General features: G+C 41.2%; 1 protein-coding gene across 7 annotated transcripts in view; it reads left to right on the top strand.

The window, feature by feature from the left end:
• NPR3 (natriuretic peptide receptor 3) overlaps nt 1-13,603 on the top strand; it is a 73,613-nt gene that overhangs the window by 46,447 nt on the left and 13,563 nt on the right. For all 7 annotated transcript variants that reach the window (XM_079144495.1, XM_079144494.1, XM_079144493.1 and 4 more), the window contains one exon: nt 11,255-11,390. In XM_079144495.1, the coding sequence (XP_079000621.1) occupies nt 11,255-11,390 (136 nt within the window). The remainder of the gene's footprint in view (nt 1-11,254; nt 11,391-13,603) is intronic.

Raw genomic sequence — 13,603 nt, 5'->3', positions numbered from 1 at the left:
GATAACATCTTGGCAGTCTTTATGCATAATCGAGAAGTCAAATTAAGTTTTCTAAAGAAGAGGCTGGTATCTTTGGCTCTCTGGGTATGAGTTAGGTGTTTACGGAGGAGCTTTGCTTGATCCAGTCATTAGCTGATGCTGAAGGAGCTTGTTTGGAGTCAGGCAGCGACGGTCCTAATCGCGCTCTCCCCTTCTCTCTGCATGACATTGGGCCAATTAGGCACTGCCGTGGGTTCGGTTTTTCATATACACAGTAGAGTGGACTCTATGAGCTCCCAGTTCCTTTCCAGTTTAACAGCTTTGTGATTCTGTAGTTCTTTTAGACTGCTAAGAATGCCTATAAGGTTAAGATAATGCATCTCTATAAGACATATGTACTCAGGAGTCTTATTTTATAGCCAATGTATTTATTAAGCTCAGGTCATTCTACCTTTCAAAATTTTGGGAATAGCTTCACGATTCAAAACCATCACACATCTGCACCCAGAATACCCTGCCGAGTTTGGGTCGCTTTCTTCAGGGAAATGAGTTTCTGCACATTAGTAGAGCTTGTCAGCCCTAAACGTTTTAAAAAATAATTAGAATATCTTTTAATGGAATAAGAGAGTGAAAAAAGTTTGAAATAGGCTAATGAGATCCATCTCTTCAAAATATGTAATAAGATATAGCATGATCCAACCTTGTGAAGATAATGGGACATTATCTTGAGTCCATTTGAGACTTAAATGATGTCTCAAACTGTAAACTTGAAGCAATACTTTAAGGATAGTTACACAGAACTGTTATTTTTTCCTAATAATTAGTAATTATATGGAATTCATTATTGTGTTGTTTCTAAAGACTATTTTAAAATGGGTTGCAGAATGATTTAGATCAGTTCATTGTGATGGGTCCCAAATGGGAGTGAGGGATCATTTGGAATGCTGCCCTATTTCTTTTAGGTTGATATTTGAGATCTGTAGATGTCTTTTTTTAAAAAAAATTATTTTGGTTCAGTGATAATGAAACAGTATTGAACTGAACAAAACATACATGTTGACTTTATTTTTGTATATTTTCATGTGTTCTAAATGCACTCACCAACTGCAGGAGAGCTTCTGTGATTTTCCATGTTTTAGTTGTTCATGTGGGGAACTGATTAATATAAATACTGTAAAAAATAGCACATTTCCAATACGCTCACAAGTAGAGAGCCATGCCCCCACCACTCGCCTCCTGCAGTTATCAGCTCTAACTTCATCTATGATGTTTTCCCACCCTCACTTTGGATACTTCCAAAACAAATCGAAGGCGTCATTCCATCTGTAACTATTTTAGTATGTGTCTGAAAGATAGGCTCTTTATTATCTTGTCAAAATGGAATTCATACATAGTTAGCACATAGATTTTAGTTGTAGAATTTGATTAGCTTTAGTAAATGTGTAAGTCCTTAAAAAGCACCACTTCATTCAAGATCTAGGACATTGCACAGCTACTTGCTTTTCCTTTGTGTTTCTTTCCAATCAATTCTCATCTGCTAAGCAACCATTTATCTTATTTATATTACCAGACTTTAATTTTGCCAGTTCTTGAATTCATAGAGCACATACCTTATAAATGGGATCACATATTAAATATTTTTGGGTCTGGCTTCTTTTACTCCATATGCTGTTTTTGAGATTTTGCCTACTGTTGCAGATTATTGTAGTATCGTCGTCTTCTTTTTAAAAATAATATTCCATTGTGTAACTATACCACAGTTTGTTTTTTCTTCTGTTGGTACATAATATATATATATATATATATTATATTATATACATTTGTATGTGTGTAAAACAAACTATGATATAGTTATACAATGGAATAATATAATATAATATAATAAAATAATATTTATATTATTCCCCATAATTTGGGATTATCATGACTAATGCTGCAATGAACATTCTTGTATAAGTCTTTTTGTGTATGTGCTTTCATTTTTTTTTTTGAGTAAATATTTAGGAATGAAATTGCTGGTTGTAGCATAGAGGCATGCTTAATTTTATAAGAAACTGCCAAAGTAGAACCATTTGACGTTCTACCAGCCAGGAATAAATGAGAGTTTTATAACCCTTCTACACATGCTGTTGCCTGCATTTTAATGTTAGCTATTGTGATGGATTACAGGGTCATCTTGTTGTGGTTTTAAATTGTACTCTGCTGATGACTAGTAATTTACAGCCTCTTTTCATGTGCTTGCTGGGTACTTCACTTTGTGACCTGTCTTCTGCTGTGTTTTTGCCCATTTAAGTTGGGTTATTTGACTTTTTGTTATTAACTTAAGTTTTTTTCAAATATTCTGGATATAAGTCAGATATATGTGGAATGAATATTTTCTTTCAGTCTTTCTCTTGTTCTTTAATAGTTTAATGGTGCTTTTTGATGAACAGTTTTCTATTTAGATGAAATTTTTAAATGTATTATTTTGGTATTGTCTTTAATAAAAACTTGTCAGCACCAGTGTCACAGTGATATTCTCTTGTGTTCTTTCAGAGCTTTATAAAAGTTTTAACTTGTATGTTTAGGTCTGTGATCTATTGCAAATGCATTTTCAGATCTGCTGGAGTGAAGAATCAAGTTTTATTTTTTATCTTTTTTGTTCTACCACCATTTGCTGAAGACTTTATTTTTTCCATTGAATTGCTCAGGCAGCATAGTCAAAACTGAAATGACTGTGTCTGTGTGATTTTTAGACTCTACTCTGTTCCATTGATCTATCTGTTTTTATACCAATCCACCCTTAAATACTATAGATTTATAGTAAATATTGAAATCTGGTATTGTGAGTCCTCTAATTTGTTTCTCTCTTTCAAGTAAGTTTTGCCTATTTTAAGATATTTCCTTTTTATGTATAAATATTAGAATCAACTTTTCAATTTCTTTAAAAAAAACTTCCTGTGATTTTTGGTTTGGATTGTTTCGATCTATAGAACAATTTTGGAGAAAATTGACATCTTAAATATACCGATTCTTCTAATCCTTGAACATAAGTACTTCTCCATTTATTTGGGCCTTCTTTAATTTCTATTAGCAATGCTTGCAGTTTTCTCTGTGGAAGTCCTGTACCTTTTGATCAATTTTTTTTTTGCTAATAACTTTATCTTTTGATGTTGCAAACAGAATAAAATAATCCCCTTTCATTCTTCATTGCTAGTATGCAGAAATTTAACTTGTATTTTTTTTTTTTTTGTATACTGGCATTGTATTATTTGTTTGTTAGATTGGAGTATTTACTACTGATACATCTACACAGGCTCTTTTGCTTTCACCAGTCTGGATAGGTTTTTAAGCCCACTTAGTGATTCTTTTATTTTTCAATATTGTATTTTTCAATTCTGGAATTTTCATTTGTTCTTTTTTACAGCTTCCATTTCCCTGCTGAAATCCCCCATCTGGTCATTCTTTTTGGCTATCTTTTTCTTTAAGTTTTTAAGCATATTGATAATAGCAGCTTTAAAGAACTTATCTGATAGTTCCAGCCTTGGGATCATCTCAGGGTCACTTTCTAGGCATTCTTTCCTTGACTACAGGCCACCTCCGTGCCCTGCATGTCTAGTAGTTTAAAATTTTATACTGAATGTTATGATTATATGTTATAGAGAGTGTATTCAGTTATGTTTTTCTGAGAGTTAATTTTTATTCCAGCAGGCACTTAAATTGCTTCTTCGAATGCCTGGAGACTTGGTTTGGCTACTTTTTAAGGGGTCAATGTTTTGGTTTTACTTTTATTCTTAGGATCTTAGTTTTCAGATATAGCCTTTACTCCTAGGGTGCCCACGGTTCCCAAGCATCTCTATCTTGATTGCAGAAAACCACAGTGCAGACATTCCATTGCTCTTCCAACCTTTCATTGAACTTACTGTTGTTTCCTCCATGCCTGGTGCAGGTTAGGGATCAACCACAGACAGTCAAACTTTATAGATAAATATGGGTGTTTCCTTTTTTGGGTGCTTTCTTTTTCCTAGGATTTATTCCCTCAACTTATGTCCTCAGTGTTGGCTCTCAATTACATCCTAAACTCAGAAGCCACAGATCCTGTCACGTTCTGCTTGAGTCCCACCTGCTCCTTGCTTCTTGGACCAGGGAGAAAATTCATGTGAATTTGGTTCCATGCAGCGTGGTTCTGTCTTTCAGGGGCCACATCTTCTGCAGCTACATCTGCTTTTGGTCCCTTTCTAGAACTTTCAAGTAGCTTTTTAAAAAGATTTGTCCCAAGCGTGTAATTGTTATTTTGTAGAGTTAAATGGGTACAGACTATTTTGCTACTACAAAAGCTCTCTTTAAAAACACTATTATCACACCCCAAAGTTGACAGTAATTCCTGTACTTCATTCATAAATAGTGTCCAAAATGTAGGAAATTAAGTTTCTTATGAGGGAGATGATAGTTGAACTTGATAGCAAACTTGATGGAAAAGATTTCTGAAGTCGAAAGGAGCTTTCTCATCCACAGATTGTTAGTTTCAGGATGTGCTTCTCCATATTGGCCTGGAAATCTTCCTCTGGGCAGTAATTCCTGAACCAATTTTATGGCAGTCTGACCTGGTAAAGAGCAAAGAAGACCTTTGAGCAGCTAGATTAAATAGGAAGTTATACTCTATGTATGTATGATGTGTTGAAATACATTGTACTATTATGCAAAACTAAAAAGAACAAATAAAAATTTAAAAATGTGATTTATTAATTTTATCATGGGAGAGTCTCTTAAATCCTCATTTGGAACTGATTTACACTTTTTGCTTTGTTTTGATTTAATACAGTTTCTTGCTATGTTGCCCAGGCCAGCCTTGAACTCCTGGACTCAAGTACTCCTTCTGTCTCAGCCTTCTGAGAAGTTGAGGCTACAGGTACATGCCACAGCACCTGGTTTATCCTTATTTTTGCTTTTTAACTTTTTTTTTTTTTTTTTTTTTTGTGGTGCTGGGGATTGAGCCCAGTGCTTCACCCTAGACAAGTGCTCTGCCACTGAGCTAAACCATCAGCCCTACTCTTATTTTAAGTATGACTGTAACAAGCCTTGCAATTTCTTTACAGACCATTAATATTAGCAAATGAGAGAGAAGATGGTATGCTAGAGGCAAGCACAGTCAGAGTAGCAGGAAGTGACAGGTGACAATGGAGTCACCTCAAGTGCAGTTTCTGTGTTAGGTTTGTGGGACTGGGTCAAATATACCTATGGTATTGTTTGTCATCAGGGAGCTTATACAGTGTCAGGGTGCCCAGGCATGCAAAAGCATTAAATTGGCTAGTAATCCCAGCTACTCAGGAGGCTGAGACAGGAAGGTCACAAATTTAAGGCTAGCTTGGGTAACTTAGTGAGAACCTGACTCAAAATAAAAAACCAGTAATAATAAAAAAGGTTTGGGAGATGTAACACAGAGATAGAGGCCTGGCCTAGGAAGCATCAGGTCTTGAGTTCAATCCTCAGGGGGTAAAGAGTGCAAAATCAATGAGTGCGATGACACAAGTGTGCACCAAGGGAATTTGCAGAAACAAGGAAGAACCTGGGTGGTTCGGAGTCTTCAAAAGAAACACGTTTAAGTGGCTCATAGAAGGTTGTGTGAGGTCCTGGGCACAAATAGAAGCCAGTCTTACAGAAAATGAAAGATGACCTATTAAAGGTACTATTAGCAGAGATATGTGTGGGATTAAAGAAAACCCATAAAGGATGGCAAAGAACTCCAAGGCTTGCAAAACTAGGAAGCTGTTACCACCCCAGACCGTGGGGGGCTTTTCTAGCTGAGCTTTGCTTGTGTCTGGATTCCACATGCCAATTCTGTGACTCCTGTGCTCAGCCTCCACTGCCATCCCAGTCACTATGGGAGATGAAAGGGGAGTCATAACTTAATGATCTCCCAAAGACAGATTTTCTTTAATAAGCTATTTTTTTTTTTTTTCTAGGTGATAAGAGAGAAGAAAAATCTGTCTGCAGGCAGCTCCCTCTAGGCTATAAGATCTGTTAATTTGCTAGTCCAGGGCATTGCTACATGGATGCAGCTGATCCCAGGATAGAGACAGATGTTTGGGAAACTTAGAGTAAACTCCCACCCCAAGTAAGTCATAACTTCAACTTGGGAAGAAAGAAATCTGTCAGACATGACAGTGAGCTTCAGCCAAGCGCAGAACTACAGGTGGGGATCTCAGCTCTCTCCCTGGTATGCTACCTAACTGCCCTTTGCATGCCCTCAAAGTTCAACCAAGATAAAGGAGCAGATGTTTAGCCGAACTTCCTGCAAAGCTAAAAAAGTCAGCAGGTGACCAAGTGTGGATTCCATGAAGATAAGTCCAGTACAGAAAAGCAGATGTTGGGATGTCTATCAGTAAGAGTGAGGCCCCCTCTGTTTGGTGTTAAGGAGTTGGGGATATCACTTGATACATGACAGTTTGCTGCTGTTACCCTAAATTGTAAACTTTTGATTTTGTGATTTAATAGGAAATTGAATGAAAACAGATACTTTATTTTTGAAGAAAAGAAGTTGCATGTAAAATGTCCATCAGATGTAGAATACTCTTTGACCTTTCAGCTACCCATACAGCATTCCTAGGCCACTTCTGCTGTCTTCCATCTCCATTGGTGCAGGAGAGCTGGACACCATTCATATTCAGGGTCGTCTTGTTAATTGGACAATGTAATGCTGTTATCCTTAGCTGTCAAGGGGGAAGGTCAGGTCATGGATTCGACTCATCTTTTACTTGCTATCCATCAAAATTTTGCTTTCTGCCCTCTGTCCTTCAGCTGGATGGGAGGTTAAAAGGCATGTCTTTTTCAAAGGACTCCTGAGAAATTCTGCCCAACACCCGCAGCTTCCCTGTTTTGCATTGGGAACCCCTGGTTTGTGGCAAGGAAGGTAGAACCACCGAGTGGCATGCGTGAGTTCACGGGCACACCACAATCAGCACCCTGGAACTGCCTCAGCACCCCGGAACTGCCTTGCCTTCCCTTGAACTCTGGTAGTGTTCTTCCAGGAGCCTCTATCTGAGAGTCACAGGCTTCCTCAGATTTGCAGGTGTCCCCAGGTGGCAGGTCACTCCCTTTTTACACAACATCCGAGGCATGCAGCAGCCTTTGCTTGTTTGTTTGGAAAATAAGCATTGAGAAATCCATCTAAACATGAATTTGCCACCCCTCCAGAGAAATGAAGGTGCTGTCCAGAGTCACTGATAGGAGCCAAGTTGTGAAGGCCAACTCTTTATGCTCAGTTAAAATAAACAAGCAAACAAACAAAAAAACAAACCAACTCTGTGATAGGGAATTCTTAAAAGCACTGAGAAGGAGAGGTGGCTGGCGGGCACTGTCAGGGATGAAGGTCCTCACGGTGGTGCACTTCTCTTCCATCTCTGTGTTTGTATGGAGCAGCTGTGCTCTGCAAACTGCACTGTTCTCTTATCCAGCTGTTCAGTGTCTAGCAGGGCAATGGCTGCCTTTAGGAATTTGACTAAGATTTATGACTAGTGATGGTAAGGGAAAACTTTCTGGCTAGAAAGGGTGCTAACTGTTAAAACAAATTGCTCAGGTGAGGGAATCCCATGTTCTATGATTGGAAATAATGGCATGATCTGTGTTCTTCAGAACTTTGAGGTTCAAGTAATGTTGGGTCTAGTGGCAGGGAGACAGACCAAATGACCTGGTTCCTTTCAGCCTGGCGGTCCAGTGGAAGGCGTTCTTAAGACAACTTAATACTCTGGGGTTTTTTTTTTTTTTTCTTCCTCAGTTTTCCCCCCTTAATTTGCACTTCCAATTTTCAGTGTCTGTAATGTGCTAACGGGCTTTCCTCCCACTGAGAAGCACGTGTGGATGTGAGAATGTTCTCCTGGAGAAAAGACGGTCCCTAGGGTTTTGCTTCTGGCTTGAGGTCTTATGAGGTAGGTGTTATGAAACCTCCTCCGCAGCAGGCTAGGGTGCCAGCAAACCTGGGCGGGTCAGCAGCTCACCTGCTAATTTTGGCAGGAGAGGGAGACACTCAGCCACTTTGAGAGGAAAGAAGGTAAATGTCGCGAGGCACTTGTAAATCACGATAGGAGTTTTCAGACCTGGGCATGTGTTCAGAACTTACCTGTCCTCTTCTTTCACGGAACCTGTTAGGACAAATAATCCAAGTTTTTATCCTTCTCAGGCGGATAATTGTTTTTCCCATCCTGGATTGTACAGGGCATGTCAAGAAGGAAGAGAAAGAAAGGCCAGACAGGGTGGTGCTGGGGCACACGCACAGAGCTTCAGGTGGCCGCCATCAGTGTGGGAGCCATGGGTAAGGATTTTGGGAGACAGGAGGAGGAGGAAGAGAAGTGGACAGGTGAGGCCACTTGTCCTTCCCGATTTAAGCAGGGATGTTCTGGGTACCCCAGGATCCAGGAGTTTACAGAGCACAACCTCACACACAGAACGCAGGAAGACTGAGGAGACCAGTGCTCTTTTGGTCTTCAAAGTAAGGAGGGGATTAAACCAGGGCTTTCCTGCATTTCTGTGATTCCATGACTTCCTCTGTAGCAAGGTGGTTTCTGTACCAATATCAAAGAGAAGGTAGACCTTCTGAAAAAGAAGTGTGGCTTTGGAATTAAATGACACAGCTAAAGTATATTTGTTAAAATTCATCTGCATGCGTGCTTTCTTAAGCCCTGATGACTTCATGGCTCCAGTGAAAATTTCATATTCCTTCGGGAAATTGAATTAGCACAGCCAAAGCAGCAGAAATTTATCTTTGGCTAGTGGATGTTATATCTGTATCCTTTTTTGTCTGAGAAAATAATGGCTCTGAGACATAAGCTTGACATCTAGGAGGAAGTGCCAGCACCTACCAGTGCTTTCACTGTCCCAGGAACTGTTTCAGGTTATGGGCCCTAGTTCATTGAATCCCCAGAAAAGCTCTGTGAGGTGAGTGGGTTCTATCCCCTACTTAGGGATGAGGAAGCTAAAGATTGGAAGGTGTAAGTCATGTCAGGGCTGGGCCTGGACTGTGGACCCCGCAGGCCAGCTCAGCCCTGCTGTGAACCAGCACTCTTTCTCACCTTCTATCTCTCCCTGAGGGTCAGTGGGATTGACCAACTTGGGCTGGACCCATTGTACTGGGCAGAATCAAGGTCATGGCCATGTGGGATCTGCCTGGGGCACCAGGAAATGAATGAGGAGCTATAATTTCTATTTAGTATAAAATGGGTCAATGAGATAGTCATGGTGGTAAGTCAGCACTTGCTTCTTGAATGCTGCTCTTGGGACCTAGAAGCTAAGCAGGATCCCTCCATTTGTGATTCTCCATCTCTAGGCAGCCACAACAACAAAAGCCAATGGCAGGTGCTGATTCTGTCAGGTGCTATTCGAAGTCTTACATTTGCTAATTCTTTTCACCCTAATAGTCACCCATGTGCTGTAAGTACTGTTATTTCCCTCGTATTCTAGATGAAGAATCTGAGGCTGGGAATGGTGCCAAAACACAGTGAGGCAGTGATAAGGCTGCAAAGGGGACCCGGGCTCCTGAACCGTTATTTTAAGCTACTTTTCATCCCCGGGACTTGGCAGATCTGAAACAGGACTCAGCGTCCTTAGGGAGGGGGCGAGGCCTGGAGGATCAGGGCATTAAGCCTAGGACCCTTCTGTAAAGAGTGCGTGCTTGATCTGAGGACACACAGGGCCAGCTGGGCTTCTCTTCCGCTGGGGCAAGTAGTGCCTCACACAAGAGCTTCCTTGTAGCCCCCCGAGGGTCGCCCCGTGCATCCTGCTGCCTTGGCATTCCATCATGGCACTTCCTCCCAACATAAGAAGGCTTGGGTTTTTGAGCTTTCTGTACAGTTTGTGAATTAGTGTTTACACCCACTGTTTCAAGGTCGCATTTGCTCATTTCATGTCCAGTGAGTGTTATAATGGGTTTAAATGTGGTATTGGGACTTGTCAAAAGGTGCTTTGAATCTAGCTAAGGAGGGAATAAAATAGACGACGGTGACCACAGGCCTGCTGAAGACAGCCCAAGTTCCTTAGCATGGCCTCCTGAGTCTCAGAGATCTGAGTCGCCTTCTGTCTGCCTGTGTCCCTGTCTCAGTGGGGCCCTGCTCCTCCCATGCCCAGCCTAGCAGAACACTTTCAGTACTCAGTACACCAGGGGGTCAAGATATGTGGGCCTTGCCCACATCACTCTGTCTGCCATACTTCCCTCAACCTCCTACTCTGCAGAATACCTTTTCACTTTCAAAAAGTTCAACTTTTGCCACCCGTGAGGCCTCTCTTACTTGGTTTCCCCGATCCATAATATTGACTTCTCTTTCTCTTGCAATCATACTGTACCCTGAACAGACCTCTAACACAGCACTGAGAACACTTCAGAGTCCAGAAAATAGTCACAGTAGTACTGTCATATTCAGTGACTGCTTGATGTGTGCCTGCATCATGACATTAAGCATTTTAGGCTGCTTATGCCAAGTGATTCTTGCAGCCACCTCTTGAAGCAGGTGCTAGTCTCAAGGTCAATATATAGAAGAAAGAAACAAAGCTCAGCATGATTAAGTTGACAGCCCCAAGTTCACATAGCCAGTGTTTCCTCTTATGAAACTGTAAGTTTCTGGAGGGCAGGGCTACCTTAACTTGAGACAACTCTACTAGGAAGCACCAACAGCCCAAGCTTGTGATCCATTTCTTTCCTGGGAACTTGGCAGGGGTGGAAAGAGAACTGAGCTGTCATGGCTAATAGTGGTGGGACGCCAACCCTAGCCCCTCAGGCAGGCAGAAATCAGAGTGTACATTCTTCTCTGCATCTTTAGCACTAGCTTGTTAGTGGGCACTGGGTAATAGTTGAGTCTGGATGCCGGGGTCTCTGCTGGTCTTGTAGCGTATTCCACATTCAGAGCCTGGAGACATCATGGAGGCTGTTGAAATGAAGAAGATCTTGGCGGGTGGGGGGTGGACTCACATTGGCTTGAAGTAGAGATTAGACATGTGGAAGGAGAACACCTGTGAGAGGCAACTACTGGCAAAGACCGAACTGCCTGGAATACTTCACCTGGCCAACGGGTATGGTTTTCCTGGCTTCTGGAACGTCATCTGCTCTCTGAACACCCACACTGGGGAAGAGTTTTCCTCACTAAGCCAGTGCCAGGAAAACTATGGCACAACTCTTATTAATTCCCCTCTGTCCGCCCCTACCATTGCTCACAGACCCCCGACGACTTGTTAGCCATTGTGATTGCTTATATTATATGGTCAGTGTGAGTCAGTTGGTGCTTGGGCTCACCCAACAGGGATTCCTTTACAGGTTAACATGTTCGTCGAAGGATTCCACGATGCCATTCTCCTCTACGTCCTGGCTTTACATGAAGTACTCAGAGCTGGTTACAGCAAGAAGGATGGAGGGAAGATTATCCAGCAGACCTGGAACAGAACCTTTGAAGGTAGGGATTTGATCTGTGTGGCGACAGCATTGCGACACACTGGGCAGCTGCTCTGGTGGGTCTGTTTCTTTCTGTTGCCACTGTGGGAACTTTCCAGCATCTTGTTTTTCCTAGCTTTAAAGTGTGGGTAAAAATCAAGATCAATCCAACTCATAGGCCTGTGAAAAATTAAATGAAATTAGGCATGAGGACCTGCTTCACGAAGGCCCCACTAAAATAGGAAATGTCTTGCTCTTTTCTGATTATTTAGGTAATAATTTTTATGCTTTTTCAATTTTTATTGAACACAGACTTCATTCCAAGCAGAACAGTTGGTTTGTGAAGAGCCCTGTGATCAGTTTAAGTGTGAATCCCAGATAGACATCCCTTGTTCAGACTGTTGGTGTTTGTGAGCTCAGAAGACACTGCTGCCATGGTTCAGCCTGGTGATTGAAGATGGTGTGCAGGTCTACCTGGGCCCTCTGCTTTTTTTTTTTTTTTTTTTCTTTTAAAATGGCTAATATTCCTCTCTCTCGCTCTGTCTCTGTACTGGGGATTGAACCCAGGAGCACTTACTACTGAGTGGTATCCCCATTTTATCTTTTTATTTTGAGACAGGTTCTTGCTAAGTTGCTGGGGCTGGCCTTGAACTTGCAATCCTTCTTCCTCAGCCTCCTGAGTTGCTGTGGTGTTGCTTTCTTAAAAACAGAGAAGTATAAGGATGACAACAGCAATGGAAGGCCTGTAATCTCAACACTCAAGCAACCTCTGTTGACATTTACAAATTTTATAAGCATAAGACTATTCCTTGGCTAACAAATTTAAGCAGTGTAAAAATGTACAAAATGAAAAGTGAACGCTTTCCTTTCCACGCTAGTGCTATTTCCCCAGTGTGAGCAGTATCAACGTTTTCCTATATGCTCCTGTCTAAAAGTATTTTATGCCTTCTGCCAGCATGTGTGCATTTTTGTATCTTATCTGAAGCTTTTACACAAGAAGGATCGTACTATGAATATCATTTTTCATCTGACATTTTTTCTACTTATATGTCAGATAGAAGAATTTTCTGTATAAGCAACTTATAGATCCAGCATGTAATGACAGTTTATATTCTACCTTATGGCTATGCAAGAATTTCTTTAACCAACCTTTAGGTGTTTACAATTTTTCTATTGTATAGTTTGCTGTCCCAGACTTCTTGCACATTTTGGTGAATTTTTATGACTATTTCCAATAGGGAACTTGCTTAGTTGTGAGATTTCTGGGTCTCAAAGTACATTGGTGCTTTATAAATTGCATTAGATATTGCCAAATTGTCTTTCAGAAAGATGTTCTAATCTATATTTCTGCCAACAATGTACAGAAGAGTACGGTTTCCCTCTAATCTCAAAACTAACAAAAGAATCTGATATGGGAATATTCATTCATTAACTCATTCAACAAATATTCATTTTGAGTACCTACTATGTACCAGGCACTGTTCAAGGTACTGAGAATTTGCCAGTGAACTGAAAATGTTCCCTGTCATCAGTTGAGCTTACACCAAGTGGAAGGAACAGACAGTTAACAAAAAAAAAAAAAAAAAAAGGCATTCTATTTCAGGGGTTCAGAGGTTATAAAGTGAAACAGGACAGGGAGTTAGAAGCTGCTGGTTCAGTCACCAGGGAAGGTCTCCCTGAGAGTGGCAGTTGATAGAGACTGGAGAAGGGGGAGAAGTTATGTAGCTGTTTAGAAGTAGCAGCAATTGCAGAGAGCCTCAGTGCCTCTGGTTGCAAAGTGCAGTGTCCCTTGAGGGGCAGGGAGGTCTGTATGACTGACTCCCCATGGGGGCAGTGTGATGGGAGTCAAAACTGGAGAGCTTGTGGACCCAGATGCCTTACTGAGTAATTGGGCTCCATTTGGGTGACATGGAAAGCCACCCCTGGGTTTTGGGTGATAAGGTCTGTCTTATGTCCACTCTGTGGAAAATAAGCTGTGGTATGTTGAGGGGCATCTTCTGAGAACCATCAATGTAAGTGCAGATGGCAGGACCAGGGTTCAGGGACCCTCATCCCAGCCACTGACTAATAACCTTGGTCCTCTGCACTTCTCTTTCTTCACCTGCTTGGTCACGAGGTTGGACTAGCTGACGACTGACAAGGGCCCTTTCAGTTCTATGTCATGCTAACTCTTCCTTTGACTCTTTTATGGATTGGGGTATGCAAATGTATGTCTTTGTAATCACACTAATGAAA

Source organism: Sciurus vulgaris (assembly GCF_902686455.1).
Source record: "Sciurus vulgaris genome assembly, chromosome: 6".
Taxonomy (NCBI): domain Eukaryota; kingdom Metazoa; phylum Chordata; class Mammalia; order Rodentia; family Sciuridae; genus Sciurus; species Sciurus vulgaris.
The sequence above is the reverse complement of the archived record's forward strand: the minus strand, read 5'-3'. Positions and strand labels throughout refer to the sequence as shown.